Genomic DNA, 24312 nt, shown 5'->3' on the forward strand with positions numbered 1-24312 from the left:
TAGATTTTGATTAAATTATTACTTTTGGTGATGTTGTTTGATGGTCTTTGTTGCATCTGGCCAAATTGTAGACCAAGGCAGGGTCGTAGCTGGTCCAAACCCCAAGTATATCTTATCTATGTCCACGAGTGAAATCTGGTGTATAGATCTACTCTCTTTTCATTTCATTTTCAAAGTTTGTCATTTTTTAGTTAAAAAGCTCATTCAGAGCTTATAATGTATTTTTATAGGGTCTGCCAACTTAAATAAAAACTATCTTATCTTATTATGCTATTATGGTGGCATATTTCTGCATACGATAACCAGATAAGTTTCACGAAAATTTATCGAGATTTCACGAAAAACAGTAAAAATTTCGCGAAAACATAAAAGCTTTTCATGAAAAGAACTGCAAATATTAAATGGAAAAAGATTGCGTTAGTGCCCACTACTGTATAGGGAAACCAGATAAGTTTCGCGAAAATGGACTAAACTTTCATGAAAAACGGTAAAGTTTTCGTGAAAATAAAATGTTTTCGCGAAAATAATATTTTATTTTCACGAAAACTTTACCGTTTTACATGAGAACTTGTTTCATTTTCGCAAAACTTATCTGATTTTCTTATGCAGAAGTGGGCACTAACACAAATTTATCCACTTAATATTTGCAGTATCTTTCGAAAAAAGCTTATATGTTTTCGCGAAATTTTTTATGTTTTTCTTGAAAATTCGATATATTTTCGCGAAACTTATCTGGTTATCGTATGCAGAAATATGCCACCATATGCTATAAACTTCAGTATTTATTTTATTTAACTTAAAGTGGAACAGGCTAAACCCCCTTCACGTTGAAATAGTTTGCTCTGATCGATTATAAGGCCGCTTATGCACTTGACGCGGTTGAATCAGCTGTTCGTCAGAAGTTAACCGATAGGGATTGTTGACGCTGTATATAAGAGCAGAAAATCTTCGAAATTCTTGAAAGAACTTTACAGATAAGCAAAAGAGCAAATAGTTTAAATAATTAAATCTAATTTAACGCAGACTTTTGATAAAAATTGGAAATATACCAGTTTCAATTTCGTCTGCTGGAAATCGATTTGTTTGGACATGGAAAATTCCACAGAAGTGGAGACAAAGAAAGAAGTTATGAAGATGGTGCATAAATTCAAAACAACATTCCAGAGACTTCTAAGCAGAGAAAATCAAAATGTTATTGAGACAGATTATGAACGAAAGGAATCAAACACTGAAAATGGTAAGATTCTTTGTTCGGCTTATTCGGGGGTGATCTCAATATAGATAAATATACAGAAAAAGACATTAAAGTAATCAGGGCTTTTAAGTAACATGAATTCAATATTTTGCAGGCATCTTCAATTCAATTTTAAATTTCTGTTATAGACTAACAATAGACCTATCGTATTTAAATAAATTTCCTAATAGATCTTGACAGACAATTTAGATTTTGAGAATATCCCTTAAGAGACCAGCTGATTTCCAGGACAGTGGACATAGAGTAAATTTTAAAACATTTCTATGTGTGTTTTTAGATAAAGAGACAGTGCCACAGAAGGATTGGATTAGTCTATTTGAAGACCCTAATGAGGAAGCAAAATGCAAGCAGGTCAGTGAAAATTATTCATAGATGGGCATAAAAAATAAATGGTCCAAAAATAAAAATGCTTTTACATTTGCAATTTATTTTATAAACATGGCATTTTTGTTAGACAGAAAAGCTCGTAATTCTTGATCTGCCCCAACTTGTTTTGTGTATATGAAATATTTACACCTGTGATTACATCAGCAACAGATATAGTATGAATAAAATTTCATCATACATGGAAAAGTTCTTGTAGGCTTACTCCGTTCTTGTAGGCTTACTCATTGATACGGACCTGTCACCAGGAAAACAATATGGCATACTGTCCTAAGTGTTCTTTGTGGTTCAAACTCATTTATTTTCCGATTACAAGTGAGGGATTTAAGAAAAATCATTTTTTCAAACTGCTGAAATTGACCTAGCCTACATTTTGTATCTTAATTCATTATATCAACTAACCAGTAAAACGACCTTAAGTGGACTAATAATGAAGTATGAATTAATTGGATATTTCCTGAATATGTTCAGTTCTTCAAATCACACTCCTTTCAATTAAGTGGATATTTGATGTGTCAAGTAATAATATTTAATGAATGATTGCTATTCTGCGGTCAGACTATACTTCAAAGTTAAATAGGAAGATGAGCAGTTCCAAAACAAGAAGTTAATTAAACTGAATGACAGGATTGGTTTAAAAATAGTAACACTGTATCAACTAAAAGGATTGGTTTAGATATGCAAATAGCAACACTTTAATAAGAAACAGTCTCCAGTTGAATTAAATTACCACTGTTTTATGTTTTTAAGAGTTATAAATTGGTTATAAATATATAGCATTTCAATCTTTTCATGCCCTATGGTCAAAAATTTGGGAGGCATATAGTGATCAAGCTGTCTGTTTTTCAGATTGTCCACTTTTCTTGTATTTTCTATACTCATTTAGTCATTAATGAAACTTGTTATACTTCATAAACATGAAGTGGACATGTGCATGTTACTGGGACTTTCATGTCTGATTATTATTTTTTGAGTTATGGTACTTTTCTGAATTTAAGAATATTAAAACTACATTTGAAGTTGAACTCATTTTACAGTTTCCTTAAGTTGAAATGAAACTTCTTATTCATCATCAACATAAAGTGGAAATGCGCATAATTTCAGGACTTTATGTCAGATTTTTTGCTTGATTGCTTTGTACTGTTAAACATAATTAAACTTAAAGCTGCAAAGTGAAGTTTTATCTGCAGTGAAGTTGCAAGATGGACCCCTATCCTCGCCATGTAAACTTTAGGCCTTTGTTTAAATTGATAAAGGCTATAATGCTGCTTGATTCAGAAGAAAATAGATACAAATAGATAAATATCATTACAGAAAGTAAATTATGATTTTTGGGAGATACGGTCCCTTCATGATATATTTTTCTTTTTATTTTTCAGTTTGCTAAACACATAGAAGATGGTCTAAAAGAGGCAAGAGAGAAACATCTGAAGTGTGAGATCTTAATTCCTTGTGGGCTAACCATGCGTATTGCACGTGATATCTTGATAATGTCCGAGAGTGAGCCATGTGGAGTCAGAGGCTGTTCATTGACTATACATCTGCAAGAAAAATCAAAGTGCTCTGAGCTTGTGAAAGTTCAGTATGACCCTAGTACAGTGTCAACATTTGAAATTCATTTGACCTTGCAAGAAGACACACGACACTTTGTAAGTGTTCGGAAAATGATGATGCAGCTAACTGGATGTTTCAAGCATTCGACTTACAGATCTACGCCAAAAATGTTGTGCCAAGCATACAAGCTGGAAAAGCAGAAACTGTATAGGGCAACTTGTTAGCTATTTTATTCAATTGACTGCAACAGCTACTGCAATTAAGGGAGCTATGTGCCAATATTATTGAAGTAATATATTAAATATATGTGTGTAGTTAAATCAGTCAAACTTAGATAAATCTCGACTGGTACTTCCAGAATAGATCATATATATTGTCTCAAAATTTCTAAGTTGTACTGATTTAAATACATTCACTTGCAATAGAGGGAAAATTATATATTTTAGAACAAAATGTTACTAAAGTTTATTCGTATTTTTTACATGTACATAAGTTTATGCAGCATATGTACATGAAAATTGATTCACATTATAGCCCATTATGTGTTCAACTGTTTTCCATTTGGAAGTTGTTAGTTACAAGAGATTTTTCAATAATTAATTTTTTTCTAGTTTTGTTATATGAAAAGCAATTTCAAGACTACAGTGGGTAAAGTGCTGATTTTCCAACAGATGCTAATACAAATGGTTAATTGGTATATTATATATTTATGTGAAACATTCCATTCATTGTTAATTATCAGGTGAGACACGCAGTTCTAAATGCCTGTTTTTTGCACCAATCAACTTTTGTCTGACATGCATTGTAATATAAAGACATGACAATGGAAATCAAAGATATGTTTATTGAAATAATACATAGATTTTTACTTAAAAAGAGGACAAGTGCTGAGTGGAAAACACAACATGTCAATTACGAATTATATGTTGACAGGGATTGCTATGAATTTTATATTTGAACATAAAGGGAAATAATCAGGGACAAAAGTTTTATATTTTTAGGCTGTTTAAATAAGAAAATGAAAAATTAGCAATGTAATTTGTCATTTTTTAGCAAAAACAATACTTTCTGCGTCAGTGATGTTCTGTTAAGATGTATTGCAAGATTTGCTTAATATATATGCATGTATGTTGATTTTATCTAGAATCATTCCCAAGTGGAACACATTCCATGAAGTTTTACCATGTCTTTCAAGAACAAGCATTCACTGTGTCCATCTAAGCTATTTTCATAATTGTCAACTTGAAATTTGTCATTATTTGGCTAGGAGGGGCAAGATGTTTAATCTGTAAATTGCTTATTGTTTGCCAATTGAGTTAAAACTTCAAGGTAATAAAACTTAAGTTGTACCATTGGCCAGTTTCAAAATTGTGCTCTGATGCAACCAATCAAATGCTTGAGGATTGAGACTGGTCTCCAAATTCAGTACTGTGACTGACCATCATACAAGGATGCAAACAATTGCAAGCATAATTCAAGATGTTCTGCTAAGTACCATAACATGAGTGAGTGGGGAAAATATTCTAACAAATCAGTTTTTTAAAAGTCCTTCGTCAGCTTGGATTGAATTTTTTTAAATGAATTTCCTCACATAACCCTCTTTGTCATTTAATGTGCATTTTTATCAGGTTTTCATGTTTTAACCATTTGATCAGATCATCTGTTCACACATGTTTAATATCGACAGAGTCAGGCTGATTAATGATTGTAGTCATTGTGAGATTTCCCTTTTGTATCATCCTTGCGATATGTTACCTTCTATACCTATATAACCGTTATGGATTATTGAAAATGACTTATCAAGTCTTTACATCAGCATACCTGTGCTTATTAGTCATCCTTTATGTTTCAGGAAAAAACCTCACGCAATTTATTTAAAAAAAGAAAGTGTGGGCATATGGCATGACCGTAACCCCTTTGTCACATGATTCTGAGGTTTATTATTGCGGCTATATCATCATGATGATTATAAATCTTACAGTTATAACCATCAATATTTTCAAGTGTGAATGTCAACCTTCCACTCCTAAAGAAACTGTGCTTTACAATGTGCTATAAATAGTAAATACTTTGTTATAATGTATAAAAAAGGTATCTACAAGATGTCTGTACTTATTTAACACCAATACTATGTTGAGCAGTGTTTTGTTTTGTTTTGCTCCTATCACTATTGGTTTAAGAAGTACATCATAGATGTAAATGTAGTTCAAATAGTTTTTCATGGTTCAGTAAAAATATTAATCATAAAGGAGTTAACCAAACTGTTGAAACGACGACTTTAGTTTGTTTTGTGCTTTTTTTTGCTTGCTTTAGTATAATTTTAAAATGTGCTTTAAGGTTGAGTTAATTTCCATGACTAATCCATAAATAATCCTTGAAAAGGCTTCATTGTGCTATTGTGATAATGTTTCATTTTGGTGTCACTGCTTGTTATAATCAGTAGTCAGCAGTATTTTTCGTGACACAGGATATGCAAAAGAATGCATTTTTGTCTGTAATAAATATAGTAGCAGTTTTAATAGAAAAAACTACTGTTCTTTAGCTTTTTTCATAGATCAAATAACTTTTAATAGATTCAAATTGCATTTTTGACATTTTTATGCATTGGGCAATTTTTTGAAATAGGGTTGAGATTGTAATAGTTTGAATTTCATCTTTTAAGTAATTCTTTCAAGTGTTTGAAAAAGCACTTCATCCCAACTGTGGCTTGTTAAGAAGATGAAGAAAATAGGCTATTTATAAGTTAAGCTTCCTGTATATTCTACATTTAAGTACGTGTTTAAATTTATATCCAGTAAGAGTAGAGCTGGAAACAGTTATCTGTGACAGTAGGAACGTAGACAACACTTCCTCCTCCGTCCCATTTTTAGCTCACCTGTCACAAAGTGACAAGGTGAGCTTTTGTGATCGCGCGGTGTCCGTCGTCCGTCCGTCAGTCCGTGCGTGCGTCCGTCCGTAAACTTTTGCTTGTGACCACTCTAGAGGTCACATTTTTCATGGGATCTTTATGAAAATTGGTCAGAATGTTCATCTTGATGATATCTAGGTCAAGTTCGAAACTGGGTCACGTGCGGTCAAAAACTAGGTCAGTAGGTCTAAAAATAGAAAAACCTTGTGACCACTCTAGAGGTCACATTTTTCATGGGATCTTTATGAAAATTGGTCAGAATGTTCATCTTGATGCTACTAGGTCAAGTTCGAAACTGGGTCACGTGCGGTCAAAAACTAGGTCAGTAGGTCTAAAAATAGAAAAACCTTGTGACCACTCTAGAGGTCACATTTTTCATGGGATCTTCATGAAAGTTAATCAGAATGTTCATCTTGATGATATCTAGGTCAAGTTCGAAACTGGGTCACGTGCGTCAAAAACTAGGTCAGTAGGTCTAAAAATAGAAAAACCTTGTGACCACTCTAGAGGTCACATTTTTCATGGGATCTTTATGAAAGTTGGTCAGAATGTTCATCTTGATGATATCTAGGTCAAGTTCGAAACTGGGTCACGTGCCTTCAAAAACTAGGTCAGTAGGTCTAAAATAGAAAAACCTTGTGACCTCTCTAGAGGCCATATATTTCACAAGATCTTCATGAAAATTGGTCAGAACGTTCACCTTGATGATATCTAGGTCAAGTTCGAAACTGGGTCACGTGCCATCAAAAACTAGGTCAGTAGGTCAAATAATAGAAAAACCTTGTGACCTCTCTAAAGGCCATATTTTTCATGGGATCTGTATGAAAGTTGGTCTGAATGTTCATCTTGATGATATCTAGGTCAAGTTCGAAACTCGGTCACGTGCCTTCAAAAACTAGGTCAGTAGGTCTAAAAATAGAAAAACCTTGTGACCTCTCTAGAGGCCATATATTTCACAAGATCTTCATGAAAATTGGTCAGAACATTCACCTTGATGATATCTAGGTCAAGTTCGAAACTGGGTCACGTGCCATCAAAAACTAGGTCAGTAGGTCAAATAATAGAAAAACCTTGTGACCTCTCTAAAGGCCATATTTTTCATGGGATCTGTATGAAAGTTGGTCTGAATGTTCATCTTGATGATATCTAGGTCAAGTTCGAAACTGGGTCGCGTGCTGTCAAAAACTAGGTCAGTAGGTCTAAAAATAGAAAAACCTTGTGACCTCTCTAGAGGCCATATATTTCATGACATCTTCATGAAAATTGGTCAGAACGTTCACCTTGATGATATCTAGGTCAAGTTCGAAAGTGGGTCACGTGCCATCAAAAACTAAGTCAGTAGGTCGAATAATAGAAAAACCTTGTGACCTCTCTAAAGGCCATATTTTTCATTGGATCTGTATGAAAATTGGTCTGAATGTTCATCTTGATGATATCTAGGTCAAGTTCGAAACAGGGTCATGTGCGGTCAAAAACTAGGTCAGTAGGTCTAAAAATAGAAAAACCTTGTGATCTCTCTAGAGGCCATACTTGTGAATAGATCTCCATAAAAATTGGTCAGAATGTTCACCTTGATGATATCTAGGTCAAGTTTGAAACTGGGTCACGTGCCATAAAAAACTCGAAACTGGGTCATGTGCGGTCAAAAACTAGGCCAGTAGGTATAAAAATAGAAAAACCTTGTGACCTCTCTAGAGGCCATATTTTTCATGAGATCTTCATGAAAATTAGTGAGAATGTTCACCTTGATGATATCTAGGTAAAGTTAAAAACAGGGTCACGTACCTTCGAAAACTAGGTCAATAGGTCAAATAATAGAAAAACCTAGAGACCATATTTTTCAATGGATCTTCATGAAAATTGGTCAGAATTTTTATCTTGATAATATCTAGGTCAAGTTCAAAACTGGGTCACATGAGCTCAAAAACTAGGTCACTATATCAAATAATAGAAAAAACAACGTCATACTCAAAACTGGGTCATGTGGGAAGAGGTGAGCGATTCAGGACCATCATGGTCCTCTTGTTGTAAGGAAGTTGTCAGTTGCTGCGTAGAAGTGATTGAAACTTGAAAGTGTATTATAGAAATGACATCATTTCTATCTCTGTCTGAGAATAATTTGATTTTGCATTTTAGACAAATTAACCTTTTTATACCATTACATAGACACATAAATTATACAATGTAGTAGATAATTTTTCTAGCAAAATGTTGTCTTGGTGATTTAGATGTTACATGTACAGACCAGGTAATGAACTAAAATTAGTATGTTTTAGTATTTCACTATTATTGAGTATTTATTGAGATTATATCACTAGTCAAGAGAAACTAAAATCTCCTCAGACATGACTATTTCTGTGCTAAGATGTGGCCATTGGTATAATGGTGAAGAGGCAAGTAAGGCTATTTTTGTTTTTTTTTGTCGTGATTTGGGCATTATGGTTACTTGCCATTATGTAGATTGTAGGCCAAATGCTGTTTAGCAAAAGTCATCTTTGCCAGTTACCGTTATCGTGTAACTCGGACATGGCTGTAAACGAGAATACAGTGAAACCTGTATATGAAGACCATGACACTAGCTGTTTCTCTAGCCATGTGATTTCAGCACAGGTTGAACTGTAATTGTTTAAAACACTTGCATAAGGTGTTCAGTTAATGGGTATCTACTTGATGTCTTTCATTTGTGTGACTGAACAAACTTTGTAAAACTGAAACCTTAAAACAGTTAAAGTGTGAAATTGTGCTTCGGATCAGTTAAACTGACCAAGAATTGTAACTTGCCTAGTTCTTGTCTTTATTTAGTTAGTTTTAGAAAATTTTATGTTTCCATAGCAATAGCTTCAATTTTTATGTTTCAAATGTGAACTTATCATTTGTACATACAAATTTATCACCATAGGTGGTGTATTTTTTGGTTGTATGTTGTATTTTCTTAGGTTTAGCAGTTTGTGATACAGAAATACCACCAATAAAAATTTTACAATTACTATTGTGTTTATTTTCGTACAGTCTATATGGCTGTCATTGTTTATCATGATTTAAATATGAGGGTTGCTCAGTTTGTAGAAAAGGGATGCAACAATTTAAGTGAAACCCACTTCCCATAATTTTTATGCCCCCCTTCAAGGAGGGGTATATTGTTTTGCAGATGTCGGTTGGTAGGTATGCCAGTCAATTTCCTGACGATAACTAAAAAACGCTTTGGCCTAGGATCATGAAAGTTGATAGGAAGGATGGTCATGACCAGCAGATGACCCCTATTGATTTTGAGTTCAATAGTTTAAAGGTGAAGGTCACAGTGACCCGGAACAGTTAAACCTTTTCGGTACGATAACTTTAGAACGCTTGGGCCTAGGATCATGAAACTGAATAGGGAGGTTGATCATGGCCAGCAGATGACCCCTATTGATTTTGGGTTCAGTAGTTCAAAGGTCAAGGTTACAGTGACCTGGAACATCTAAACAGTGCCCTGACGATAACTTGAGAACGCTTTGGCGTAGGATCATGTAGCTTAATAGGGATGTTGATCATGACAAGCAGATGACCCCTATTGATTTTGAGGTCAGTAGGTCAAAGGTCGTTGGGCATTACGGTTTAAAGATAAACTGAACATTATTATGTCCCCTTCGAAAAAATAGGGGTATATTGTTTTGCAGATGTAGGTCTGTCGGTCCATAGACCAATCGTTTTCCCAATGATAACTCGAGAACGCTTGGGCCTAGGAACATGAAAGTTGATAGGGAGGTTAGTCATGACCAGCAAATAACCCCTATTGATTTTGGGATCGGTAGGTCAACGTCACAGTCACTCAGAACAGTTAAACCATTTCGGACGATAACTTGAGAACGCTTGGGCCTATGATCACGAAACCTTATAGGGAGGTTGATCATGACCAGCAGATAACCCCTATGGATTTTGAGGTCAAAGGTCAAGGTCACATTGACCCAGAACAGTAGAACTTTTTTGCCAAATAGCAAGATAATGCTTTGGTCTAAGATCACATTTGATGAAGAAGTCACTAATGACTGGTAAATGACCGATAATTATGTCTCCCCCAGGAGACATATTGTTTTTGCCCTGTCCGTCCGTCCGTGCCCGCGAAATGATGGTTAAGTGACTGCATAACGGTACTTTCTCTTTGATGTCATTTATTCCGTTCTGTTTATGTGACCTTTTTCTTTTTATGTGACTGTTAGAACAATAGAGAGAACAATGGGGGTGTCACATAAATATCTTTTCGTTAGAACGTCCGTCCGTCCGTCCATACGTCACACTTCATTTTCGAGCAATATCTGGAGAACCATTTGGACTAGAACCTTCAAACTTCATAGGGTTGTAGGGCTGCTGGGGTAGACAACCCCTATTGTTTTTGGGGTCACTCCATCAAAGGTCAAGGTCACAGGGGCCTGAACATTGAAAACCATTTCTGATCAATAACTAGAAAACCACTTGACCCAGAATGTTGAAACTTCATAGGATGATTGGTCATGAAGAGTAGATGACCCCTATTGATTTTGGGGTCACTCCGTCAAAGGTCAAGGTCACAGGGGCCTGAACGTTGAAAACCATTTCCGATCAATAACTAGAGAACCACTTGACCCAGAATGTTGAAACTTGATAGGATGATTGGTCATAAAGAGTAGATGACCCTTATTGATTATGGGATCACTCCATCAAAGGTCAAGGTCACAGGGGCCTGAACGTTGAAAACCATTTCCGATCAATAACTAGAGAACCACTTGACCCAGAATGTTGAAACTTCATAGGATGATTGTACATGCAAAGTAGATGACCCCTATCGATTTTGGGGTCACTCTATTAAAGGTCTAGGTCACAGGGACCTGAACATTGAAAACCATTTCCAGTCAGTAACTTGAGAACCACTTGACCCAGAATGTTGAAACTTAATAGGATGATTGGTCATAAAGAGTAGATGACCCCTAACGATTTTGGGGACACTGTGAAAGGTCAAGGTCACAGGAGCCCGAACATTGAAAACCATTTCCGGTCAGTAACTAGAGAACCACTTGACCCAGAATGATGAAACTTCGTAGGATGATTGGTCATGCAGAGTAGATGAACCCTAACGATTTTAGGGTCACTCTGTTAAAGGTCAAGGCCACAGGGGCCTGAACATGGAAAACCATTTCCAATCAATAACTTGAGAACCTCTTGACCCAGAATGTTGAAACTTCATAGGATGATTGTTCATGCAGAGTAAATGACCCATATTGTTTTTGGGGTCACTCCGTTAAAGGTCAAGGTCTCAGGGGCCTGAACATTGATAACCAGTTCGATCAATAACTTGAGAACCACTTGACCCAGAATGTTGAAACTTCATAGGATGATTGAACATGCAGAGTAGATGACCCCTATTTATTTTGAGGTCACTTGATCAAAGGTCAAGGTCACAGGAGCCTGAATAGTGACTTGAGAACCACTAGGCCACGAGTGTTGAAATTTAGCGGTATGACTGGACATGCCAAGTAGATGATCCCTATTGCAGCCAACCATCAGTGTCTCTTTGACTTTCGCTTCTGACCCCTATTGACTTCTGGCCTATAGGACTTTGCATTGGGGGAGACATGCGCTTTTTTACAAAAGCATTTTCTAGTTATTATTTGAGGTCAGTACATCAAACATCAGTGCACAGTTGCCAAATGTTTTCTGTCCTTGTGCAGTTACTGAATACATCAAGGGGGGCATTTAGTGTTCTGTGAGATCTTGTCTCATCTTTTCATAGTGAATTATACACAACATTTTATTTAAAAAGTGCAAATACCCAAAAAGAAGCCTCGTGTATCTAACAGAATTGGTTATTCAACAATTGAAGGTATTGTTACACATTATTGGGATGAGGATGCAATTACATTAGGTAGAATTGATGTGCTGTAGTAATTGATTACTTTGTCTGCTGGTCAGTCTATTTGCATTAGAGTTATTGTTAATTTATAAAGTCAACGCTATTACTTTATTACCCAATTATTCCTTTTAACCCTTCTATCAGAGTTCTGCCAACATTTTCTTCACTTCTGTTTCAAGAAGCCAAATATAATTTATTAATTTATTTATCACAGCCTTAAAGCAATCAACATTGAGATATTTATATGACCCCCTGAGTGAACTGGCACATATCCATCTGTCAATTCATCAAATTACACATCCTTCATACTACCTCCATCAAATTCAAATGAGCCGTGCCATGAGAAAACCAACATAGTGCGTTTGCGATCCAGTCAGGATCCATGCTGTTCGCTTTCAAAGCCTATTTCAATTAGAGAAACTGTTAGAGAACAGCATGGATCCTGACCAGACTGCGGGATGCACAGGCTGGTCTGGATCCATGCTGGTTGCAAACGCACTGTTGGTTTTCTCATGGAACGGCTCAAATAAAACTTGATCTACAACATCTTCATCATCCATATCTCATATTTTTATTTTAATGTTAGTCCTGTATGGCACCATATAACCTTTACTATGTAGGTGCCTAGTATAAACCAAATCAAACAAGGGGAAATGCATACATTGTTGGAAACTTCATATCTGATAACTAACTTGACTATTCGAAGAATAGTTCGAGCTTTTCTTCTCACCTTTGCCTTGGCATCATACCTTGGTTAAAGTTTTGAATGCAAATACATGTACATATAGCTATTAATTAAAGGCATATAGCTTTGAAACTTATTTTATTTCTTTTTCTAGGTCAATAACCAACCTAACAGGATCAAGTCCCATAACTCAGACATGTATTTTGCAAAATTATGTCCCCTTTTGAACTTAAAAACTTCTTGTTAAAGTTTTGCATGCAAGTTACTATCTCCAAAACTAATGCAGAAACTGGATTGAAACCCTATAGAAATTTTAACATTTATGGTAATATTCCTGCTTCTGGGACAACAATTCGAATAGTCGAGCATTGACTGTCTTATGGACAGCTCTTGTTTTATGCTTGCAATGGGTGGCATAAGGTAATAGAAAAGTTTGTCCTCACTTAGATTCTCCAGAGTATAATAAAAACTGTGCAAGCAATAGTTACATGATGACCAGGAGAAGTATGTAGGTGTATGATGTCTTCAAATTTCTAATATAGAATGGATATGAGGAGGATCACAAAGGGCAAAAACTATTACTCTTGCATTAGTATTTTTTGAGTTTGTCCATTTTTTCATTTTTAGCTCCACTATTCGGAGAATAGGGGGGCTATTCTACTCGCCCCTGCGTCGGCATGACCTTTCATGGTTAAAGTTTTTCGGCAACCTTTGTTTTTCTGTCATATCTTTGTTACTTATGCTTATATCTTACTGTAACTTCACATAAACATTGTCCAGTATACAAACAAAGTATTCGTTGGGGTTGAGCCCATTATACCCAAGGTCAATGTCACCAAGGTGTTATACTTAGGTTATTTTTAAGGTTAAAGTTTTTCGGCAACCTTTGTTTTTCTGTCATATCTTTCTTACTATTGCTTATATCTTACTGTAACATTTTCCAGTATACAAACAAAGTATTTGTAGGGGCTAAGCCCATTATACCCAGGGTCAAGGTCACCAAGGTGTTATACTTAGGTTATTTTTAAGGTTAAAGTTTTTCGGCAACCTTTCTTTTTCTGTCATATCTTTGTTACTATTGCTTATATCTTACTGTAACTTCACATAAACATTGTCCAGTATACAAACAAAGTATGTGCAGGGGCTGAGCCCATTATACCCAAGGTCAAGGTCACCAAGGTGTTATACTTAGGTTATTTTAAAGGTTAAAGTTTTTCGGCAACCTTTGTTTTTCTGTCATATCTTTGTTACTATTGCTTATATCTTACTGTAACTTTACATAAACATTGTCCAGCATACAAACGTATGTACAGGGGCTGGGCCTATTATACCTAAGGTCAAGGTCACCAAAGTGTCACACTTTGGATATTTTTAAGGTTAAAGTTTTTCGGCAACCTTTATTTTTCTGTCATATCTTTGTTACTATTGCTTATATCTTACTGTAACTTTACATAAACATTGTCCAGCATACAAACATGGTATGTACAGGGGCTGAGCCCATTATACCCTAGGTCAAGGTTACCAAAGTGTTATACTTAGGTTATTTTTAAGGTTAAAGTTTTTGCAACCTTTGTTTTTCTGTCATATCTTTGTTACTATTGCTTATATCTTACTGTAACTTCACATAAACATTGTCCAGTATACAAACAAAGTATGTGCAGGGGCTGAGCCCATTATACCCAAGGTCAAGGTCACCAAGGTGTTATACTTAGGTTATTTCTAAGGTTAAAGTTTTTCGGCAACATTTGTTTTTCTGTCATATCTTTGTTACTATTGCTTATATCTTACTGTAACTTTACATTAACATTGTCCAGCATACAAACGTATGTACAGGGGCTGGACCCATTATCCACAAGGTCAAGGTCACCAAGGTATTATACTTTGGTTATTTTTAAGGTTAAAGTTTTTCGGCAACCTTTATTTTTCTGTCATATCTTTGTTACTATTGCTTATATCTTACTGTAACTTCATATATACAGTGTCCAGCATACAGACAAAGTATGTGCAGGGACAGGGCCCATTATACCCAAGGTCAAGGTCACCATCATGTTATACTTGGAATTATTTTCATGTCAAATTTTTTGGAAAGCTTCGTTTATAGACATATCTTTGGTACTTAAAAAGATAATGACTTGAAATTAAAAGTATTTCTTTATAATCATCATTTGCATGTGTGTACAATCCCCATAACTGTTATTGTATTTTTGACAGAATTATGCCCCTTTCATACTTTTTTTGGCAATCTTCGCTTGAAACTTAAAATGTTTCTTTATCATCATCATCTGCATGTGTGGTAACAATACCCATAACTCTAATTTGTATTTTGACCAAATTATGCCCCTTTTGTACTTAAATTTTTTGAGAAACTTCATTTGGTACTATATAAGAAATGACTTGAAACTCAAAATATATCTTTTTATATCTTGGTGTATCTTCCTTTTAAAATAGAGGTCTCTTATTGAGACATAAATTCGTTTTACTGTCAAATCACTGAATAGTGAAGCGCGCTGTCTTATGGACAGTTCTTGTTGCGAATGGCCAACAGTAAAAAAGTTACAAAATTGGCTATTTATAGGATTAACAAAGGGAAGAAATTTTTAGCTCACCTGTCACGAAGTGACAAGGTGAGCTATTGTGACCGCTTGATGTCCGTCGTGCGTCGACCATCGTGTGTAGTACGTCGTCCGTCAACAATTTCTAAAAAAATCTTCTTCTTGAAAACAACAGGGCAGAATTACACCAAACTTCACAGGAATGATCCTTGGGTGGCCCCCTTTCAAAATTATTCAAAGAATTGAATTCCATATAGAACTCTGGTTGCCATGGCAACAGAAAGGAAAAACTTTAAAAATCTTCTTGTCCAAAACCACAGGGTCTAGGGCTTTGATGTCTGGTGTGTAGCATCATCTAGTGGTCCTCTACCAAAATTGTTCAAATTATCCCCCTAGGGTCAAATGTGGCCCCGTCCCGTGGGTCACATGGTTTATATAGACTTATATAGGGAAAACTTTGAAAATCTTCTTCTACAAAACACATGGCCTAGGGCTTTGATATTTAGTTAGTAGCATGATCTAGTGGTCCTCTACCAAAATTGTTCAAATTCCCCCCTAGGGTCAAATATGGCCCCGCCCCGGGGGGTCACATGGTTTATATAGACTTATATAGGGAAAATTTTGAAAATCTTCTTGTACAAAACCACATGACATAGGGCTTTGATATTTGGTATGTAGCATCATCTAGTGGTCCTCTATCAAGATTGTTCAAATTATCCCCCTAGGGTCAAATATGGCCCCACCCCGGGGGTCCCAAGTTTTACATAGACTTATATAGGGGAAAAAAGTTTAATAATCTTCTTGTCTGAAACCACAACACTTAGACCTTTGATATTTGGTTTGTAGCATTGTCTTATGGTCCTCGACCAAAATTGTTCAAATTGTACCCCTTGGGTGAAAAGAGGCCCTGCCCTGCGGGTCCCAAGTTTTATGTAGAAAAAGCTTTAAAAATCTTCTTGTCTGAAACCGTACGACCTTAGAGGCTTTTGATATTTGGTATGATGCATTTTCTAGTAGTCCTCTAGCAAAATTGTTCAAATTATGCCCCTGGGGTTAAAAGAGGCCCTGCCCTGGGGTCACTTAGTTAATATGTGAGTTACATAGAAAAAATACTAAAAAATCATCTGATCCTATTTCCAGGACTGTTTAATTATAATTACCTGATGACCCCAAGTAATATGATGTCACTTGACTGTGACCTTGACCTACTTTCTTGTTTTTTAAGATACAGCTTTGAAATTTTGATGACATACACAGTTTTGCACACAAGTCGTAAAACTGAATTTCATTGACCATGAATGTGACCTTCTGACCTTCTTAATATTTTATCATCAGTTTGACATTTGAAACATGTAGCTCACATTACTCAGGTGAGAGATCGAGGGTCATCTTGACCCTCTTGTTTAAAAATTATAAGTCCACAAAAAAAATATATTTTTTAGTCCACAAAAAAATCCTTACCAGGTACAGATATGTCAAAATGCACCTAAAAATTTGAGGTACCATCCATGTTGTACCACAGAAAAGTGATCTCGGTTTTAATAAAAAGTTACAAAATAAGCTATTTACAGAAATGACAAAGTAATTCTATAAAAAAAAATTGTAAATTAACAAAAAAGGGATCTGCAAATTATAAAAAAGTTTGGCCAAAGATCTTATATGACATTTTGAACCCTAAGTTTGACCCTGACCTTTGAGAAAGGGGTCTGGGAGTTGTGCAAGACACTCCGTGTCATTGAGGCAAACATTTATGCCAAATTAAGAAAAGATTGCTTCATGCATGGCATAGTTAGAGCTGAACAAGCTCTAAAGTGATCTTTGACCCCCAAGTAAGACCTTTGAGATAGGGACCTGGGGTTTGCGCGTGACATTCCATCTCATGGAGGTGAATATTTATGCCAAATAAAAAGATTGCTCCTTACTTATCAAAGTTATACAAGTTACCTTTAACTTTGAGATAGGAACCTGGAGTTTGCACATTACACTCTGTCTCATGGAGGGAAACATTCTTTTATGCATGTCAAAGTTATGGCCTGGGAAAGATCTGACATGACCTTTGAGATAGGAACCTGCGGTTTGTGCATGACACATCTCATTGAGGTAATATAAACAAGATAGCTCCATGCATGTCAAAGTTATTGCCTGGACAAAACAATCTGGATGGACTAACGCACATACACCGAACAGCCATTTGGACGACTGTCCACTTCTGCAAGCAGGCTTGACAAAAATATAAGGCCTAAGCTGTCTCCCTTTTGCAGAGACAGGTAAATATTGTTGTAATTTGTGAAAATTAAAGAATTATAATCCTCTATGACTATGAATGCATCTCTAAAATGAAGGGCATGTGTGCATATTGTCAGGGCTTGCTATACATCCTTTAATTTTATGTTGAGTCATGTCCATTGGCAATACTTCCCCAAAATCTTTTGTTTGAATTTCTTACCAAGTACCTTTTATTGTGCTTTGATACACTAGGTTCCCTTCAATGGATTGAAAATAATTGCCTTATAGGGTAAACATTTTTATATATTTTCTGTGCATGACACTCCGTCTCATTGAGGTAATATAAACAAGATAGCTCCATGCATGTCAAAGTTATTGCCTGGACAAAACAATCTGGATGGACTAACGCACATACACCGAACAGCCATTTGGACGACTGTCCACTTCTGCATGAAGGCGTGACAAAAATATAAGGCCTAAGCTGTCTCCCTTTTGCAGAGACAGGTAAATATTGTTGTAATTTGTGAAAATTAAAAGAATTATAATTCTCTATGACTATGAATGCATCTCTAAAATGAAGGGCATGTGTGCATATTGTCAGGGCTTGCTATACATCCTTCAATTTTATGTTGAGTCATGTCCATTGGCAATACTTCCCCAAAATCTTTTGTTTGAATTTCTTACTATGTACCTTTTGTTGTGCTTTGATACACTAGGTTCCCTTCAATGGATTGAAAATAATTGCCTTATAGGGTAAATATTTTTATATATTTTCTGTGGGAAATACTGATAATACATCTTGAATCCGATATTACAGGTTTTATTTATAATTATAAGAGGCGACTAATAGGGTCTTAACACTTGGTTTTGCAGTAACTCTGTGATTCCAGCAGGTATGCAAATTTTGATTGCATATCTCATGTTTTTATTTCGATATAAATGAGATGTGGAACCAAAATTTGTAGTCCTGTTTAGCACCATATAACCTATACTGTGTTGGTGCGCCGTAAAACCCAAATAAATAGATAAATAAATAAATTGATTATGCAAAGATATGTACTTATCACTAGTGCTGTCATTGATTGGGTCTTAGGCATATCGACAATACCGATATATCAGAAGACAAATATCGACGATACATCGATATACCGATTATTAAGTTAGATTAACAACCTTTTAGTTCATATGCATACTATATACCGTCCTGTAAATGCTATTTTTAGTTTTATTGCATACTTATCATATTACTGTTTGATTGTGTTGTATTTGTATTTATGAAATAAAAGAAATGAAAATTAATAAAATCTTTCATTTTTATTTTGCCTTCACTTCTCTTTTACATTTATTAAATGTACAAATTTGTGAACTTAATCTTGGTTTTGAGGGTTCGGTGTTTTTTGGATACTTTTTTCTCTCTGTAAAATAATACGATTTTTGAAAATGGGAAATCGATAATCGATCGACAAAATATATCGTTGATACATCGATATCGTTTCTATCGATGACAGCCCTACTTATCACATGTATGAAGCCATCATTTAACATTGTCTTTTTGACGTTATGTAACTTGAAAGAGGCCTGAGGACAAAACTAGTGACAAATTAAACTGTAAAATTACTGCAACTATTGTGCTGATGTTGATGTTTTAAGTATCTTAGAGGTCACAAATATGAAAATATGTCACTGTATAAATAGAAATTCTTCCTCTTATATCTTTTGACCATGCTTCAGTGGAGTTTTGGGGTTAGACAAAAACCCACCTCTATACACATACTGGCACGTGACTGGTCAAAGGGGGGTAATCAGTAGTTTACTTTCCAAAAAGCCAGTGTTGATTACCTCTCCAAATTGTATGTATACATTAAGCAATTTTTTTGGAGAAGTGGAATCATTATGGGCCGTTCCCTAGGAAATCCTCAATATATGTACTTGATTTAAATAAGGAAAAGTGTAATAAGCTGGTATTGTCATAGAGACATTGCAATTTTTTTTTCTTGTTGTTGTCTTTAATCAATCTGTCAAGATTTAACAATATAAAAATATGGGCCAAATCAGAGGGCTATATAAGGAAGTGCAACTGCGACTCTTGATTGGTCTCCAGGTAATTAAACCCTTAACATTCAAACTGATGGCAAGCCACTTTAACTATCTGTCCAAAACCTGTTGTTTGACTGAAGGGTATTGGCAAAATTACACTATGATGTACCGGGGCACTTTTAATTTTACATAATGCTGTGTTTTGCATAATACTTATGAATGGATTTGCTGGATAACTTCTTACAACTTTTCTTGGATCTGGCTTAACCTTATTGAATCGTATCTTTATGGGGAAATTTTGCAAACTGTGATGTCCACCACTTTTCTGCCTTATCTTGTATTTGGCCTAAAAAAAGTTTCTGGTATCCCGACCTACCCTAACTTTTTGGCAGATCCTAAATGTTTTATGGCCTTGGAGAATTTTTTTCAACTTTTTAACAAAAAGTTGCAGCACTGCATTTTTTATGCTTTGAAAATGGTCAGTAATGTTAGAAATCTGATGCTCTAAAGACATAACCCCCTTATTGGTATTCAATTTTTGTCACAAAAATAATTTCCGAAAAGACCCACTTAATAAAAAACAAGAGCGGTCGGAGGACAGCAACGCTCGACTATTCAACAGACTTGTCGAAAAAGGGGCATAATATACTTAGAAAAAAAGCAAAATAGGGTTATGGAACCTGCATAGTGCTTAAATTATCAGCTCATGACAGTGGACAAGTGTGTGAAGTTTCAATCCATTCCCATTAGTGGGTACTGAGATACAGCTTACATATAAGAATTTAACCCAAAACTCCTAAGTTGAAAAAGGGGCATAATTTTGTAAAATGTGAAGTTGAGTTATTGACCCTTTGCACTGCATGTCATATCATGACAGTGAACAAGTGTGTGAAGTTTCAATCCTTTCCCATTAGTGGATACTGAGATACCAGCTTACATACAAAAACTTAACCAAAATTTCTATGTTGAAAAAGGGGCATAATTTTGTAATAAAAGCAAAATAAAGTTATGGGACCTGCTTTGTGCATGTCAGATCATGACAGTGAACTAGTGTGTGAAGTTTCAATCCATTCCAATTAGTGAGTACTGAGATACCAGCTTACATTGTACATACAAAACCTTAACCAAAAAATTCTAAGTCGAAAAAGGGGCATAATTTTGTAAAAAAGCAAAATAGAGTCATGGAACCTGTGCAATGTAAGTCAGTTTATCACAGTGAATAAGTGTGTGAAGTTTCAATCCATTCCCACAAGTGGTTACTGAGATACCAGCTTACATACAAAAGCTTAACCAAAAATTTCTAAGTCAAAAAAGGGGCATAATTTTGTAAAAAAGCAAAATAGAGTTATGGAACCTGTGCATTGTAAGTCAGTTTATCACAGTGAATAAGTGTGTGAAGTTTCAATCCATTCCCATAACAAGTGGTTGCTGAGATACCAGCTTACATACAAAAAACTTAACCAAATCGGGACGTGGATGCCGACGCAGACGCGGCACCGATGCATGAGGCGAGTCCAATAGCTCTACTATTCTATGAATAGTCGAGCTAAAAATTACCGACTTACCTACCCCAATTTTATAAGTGTATGTGCAAAAGTTTCAAAGCTGTAGCTCTGATAGTCTTTGAAAACAAGCAGCCGTAAACAGAAATCAAATTTTCTAGGTATAAAAAGGGCCATAATTCTGACAAAATGCTTTTGTCAGTAATCAGAGTTATGGTTCATGGCCTACCTAGTAACCTCATGATCATAAACAAGTGTGCAAAGTGTCAGACTCTTAGTTTTTGAGAAAAGGTGGACCTAAACAAAAAAGTCAAGCAATGCCAACACATACAATCAATTGACAACAATACCTCGTAGATTTTTTTAAATAAAAAAACAGAATGATACATTCTGTATTTTATATTGTTTTTTATGCTTTGATGGATAATATTTTTTTTTCAAATATTTTTCATGTGGATAATCTCCCTTTAATGTTTGTACCTCCAAATTTTGCACCGTCATTTTAATTGTTGATATTTAATATATACATGTAGTTTTAGTATCCTGGAAAATTTATATAAAAAAAAAAGTATGTTAAGAATGAAAAATTAGAAAGAAACCACCACATGTGTCTTTAAACAATAGAATATTGAGTATCCCAATCAAACTTGTCACATCTGTTGACAAGCTGTTACTAACTATAAACAAAAACTGTGGCAATTAAAAGCATGAAAAAATGCATATAGCCATATAACATACAATACTGTATACTTCAAAGCATAATTCATTTGATAACAAAAGCCCTTGTGCATCCAAGTGAGGAGATATTTTGAAACTGAGGCTGATGTACAGACAGACAAAATTTATCAGTTATTTAACATTACCCACTAAATGAATGTACAACTTAGCACGCATTTTTTTTTCTCAAGAAATAAGATTCAGGATTTATTTCAACTAATTTACTTAGTTAATTCAAGGAGAAAGAGATTGTTGGCTACAATAACCACTTTATGATTTTAGAAGAGTTGAAGATATAAATTATGTGAAGTCTCAAAAACACACAAAACTATCCAATCATAGATCTGAACATGGTAAAAATACGTAAAAGAAGTCTAACAACATTGTACGACAATTTCAAGGTGTTAACCTAACCTGAAATGTCATTTTTTAAAACTATGTGTCAATACAAGAGGGCCATGATCGCCCTAGATCGCTCACCTGAGCTTCCGAGCTTAAACGGACTAGAGTGTGTGCAACTTTGGAAGACGACCATAATATGCTTCAGGTGTCAAGCTGAAGATGATATAGTCAATTTATTTGACATATGACAAAAAGGCCTTTAAAATTGGGTGGAAAAGGTACACACAGACAATTGGAGCTGAGGGTGTTTGGAAGGTCTCCTTATAATGGTTATATGCATGCAGTGGTTCATGAGAAAAAGTTGTTTGCTGATATTTTATAAGTCATCGCAAATTGAGCAAGTTTGGAAGAGGACATTACAATGATATGCTATAAACCAGTTGGTGAAAATCCATCAAGCCACTCACAAGAAGTCATTTTAGAGCCTTACATTTTGAGAAAAAAATTCAAACAGCACCAAATCATAGAAAGAAAAGGTTGTTTCACATGAAAATTCAACAGCATACAAGATGGCCCTATATCGCTCACCTGAGTACCATTGCTTTAACCAAAAAGAAAAAAAATTCTTACAAGGTACAGACATGTCAAAATATACCTAAAAACTGGAGGTACCATCCATGTTGTACCACACAAATCATAAACTAGAGATGCTTTTGAGAAAAGCGCATGTCTCCCACAACAGCCCCTATGAAAAATGTTATTTTCTCTAGATGTTTTAGACGAGTCCAATTAGATGGTCTGGATGAGTGGATCCAATAAGTAATTCAAGGGCCATAAATCAAAAGTGCCTAGGCGGATTTGGCTAGTTATCGAACTTGGCTAAGGTCTTATGGCCAAACACATTTTGTTCACGTTTGGTGAAGATCGGATGAGAAATATTCGACTTAGAGAGCAGACAAGAGTAAACAGACGGATTTTTTTGGTAATTCAAGGGCCGTAACTCTAAAATGCCTATACCGATTTGGCTAGTTATTGAACTTGGCCGAGGTCTCATGGTCCTCATGTTTGACTAAGAGTGCAGACATGAGTAAAAAGGCCAATTTTACGATAATTCAAGGGCCGTAACTCCAAAATGCCTGGATCGATTTGGCTAGTTATTGAACTTGGCTGAGGTCTCATGGTCAAACACATTTTGTTAAAGTTTGGTGAAGATTGGATGAGAAATATTCGAATTAGAGTGCGGACAAGAGTAAAATGACCGATTTTTGGTAATTCAAGGGCCATAACTCCAAGATGCCTGGACCGATTTAGCTAGTTATCGAACTTGGCCGAGGTCTTATGGTCAAACACATTTTGTTTAAGTTTGGTGAAAATCGGATGAGAAATGTTCGACTTAGAGTGCAGACAAGCTTTGTGACATACACACACACACAGACTGGAGTAAATCAATATGTCTCCCACACCACTGTGTGGTGGGAGACATAACTAGAGCTGCTTTTGAGAAAAGCGAATGTCTCCCACAACTGCCTAATCACCGAAATAGCAAGTCTTTCTTTATATACTGTTTACTCGCTACAATTCAAGGGCCATAACTTCAAAATGCCTGGTCCGATTTGGCTCATTATCGATCTTGTCCGAGGTCATATGGTCAAACACAGTTTGTTCAAGTTTGGTGAAGATCGGATGAGAAATGTTCGACTTAGAGTGCGGACAAGAGTAAAAAGGCTGATTTTTTCGGAAATTCAAGGGCTGCAACTCCAAAATGCCTGGATCGATTTGGCTAGTTATCGAACTTGGCCGAGGTCTTATGGTCAAACATATTTTGTTTAAGTTTGGGGAAAATCGGATGAGAAATGTTAGACTTAAAGGGAATTCCTATAGTTTTTTATGCGCATCTTTCTGCGCAGCCGGCACTTTCTATGGAAAACTGAAGTGAAGTCAACATTTGTTGAAACATGTGACAGACAATTTTAAAATTAATATGAGGAATCTTGAATGAAATAACATTTTTGATAAGTTTTAACAGCAATCAAATGTTGACACTGGTTTATGTTGTATTGACAAGTACCCTGCCTGACAGGTATCTTGCCATTTTTGTGTTCACATTGCAGCTTAGTACAAAAACAGTGCCGTTCATATAATGTAAGACAATTGACTTAGTACTGATAAGACAATATCACCTTTCAAATTATTTAGTATTCAATTATAGAAAAAACTTTTTTTTTACTTCTAGCAGATATACGTGTAATCAATTTGGTCAGGTTCGCGCCATTTTTCGTCCGAACAG

The 24312-nt window shown here is 35.4% G+C and overlaps 1 protein-coding gene across 1 annotated transcript; it reads left to right on the forward strand.

Moving 5' to 3' along the window:
- Positions 1-869: 869 nt before the first annotated feature.
- Positions 870-9087, forward strand: LOC123563425 (DNA damage-inducible transcript 4-like protein). The gene is made up of 3 exons (XM_045356244.2): positions 870-1237; positions 1533-1606; positions 3019-9087. The coding sequence occupies exons 1-3, from the start codon at positions 1090-1092 to the stop codon at positions 3415-3417; spliced, it is 621 nt and encodes a 206-aa protein (XP_045212179.1). The 5' UTR covers positions 870-1089; the 3' UTR covers positions 3418-9087.
- The last annotated feature ends 15225 nt before the right edge of the window (positions 9088-24312 follow it).

Source organism: Mercenaria mercenaria, chromosome 2 (genome assembly GCF_021730395.1).
Source record: "Mercenaria mercenaria strain notata chromosome 2, MADL_Memer_1, whole genome shotgun sequence".
Classification (NCBI taxonomy): Eukaryota; Metazoa; Mollusca; class Bivalvia; order Venerida; family Veneridae; genus Mercenaria; species Mercenaria mercenaria.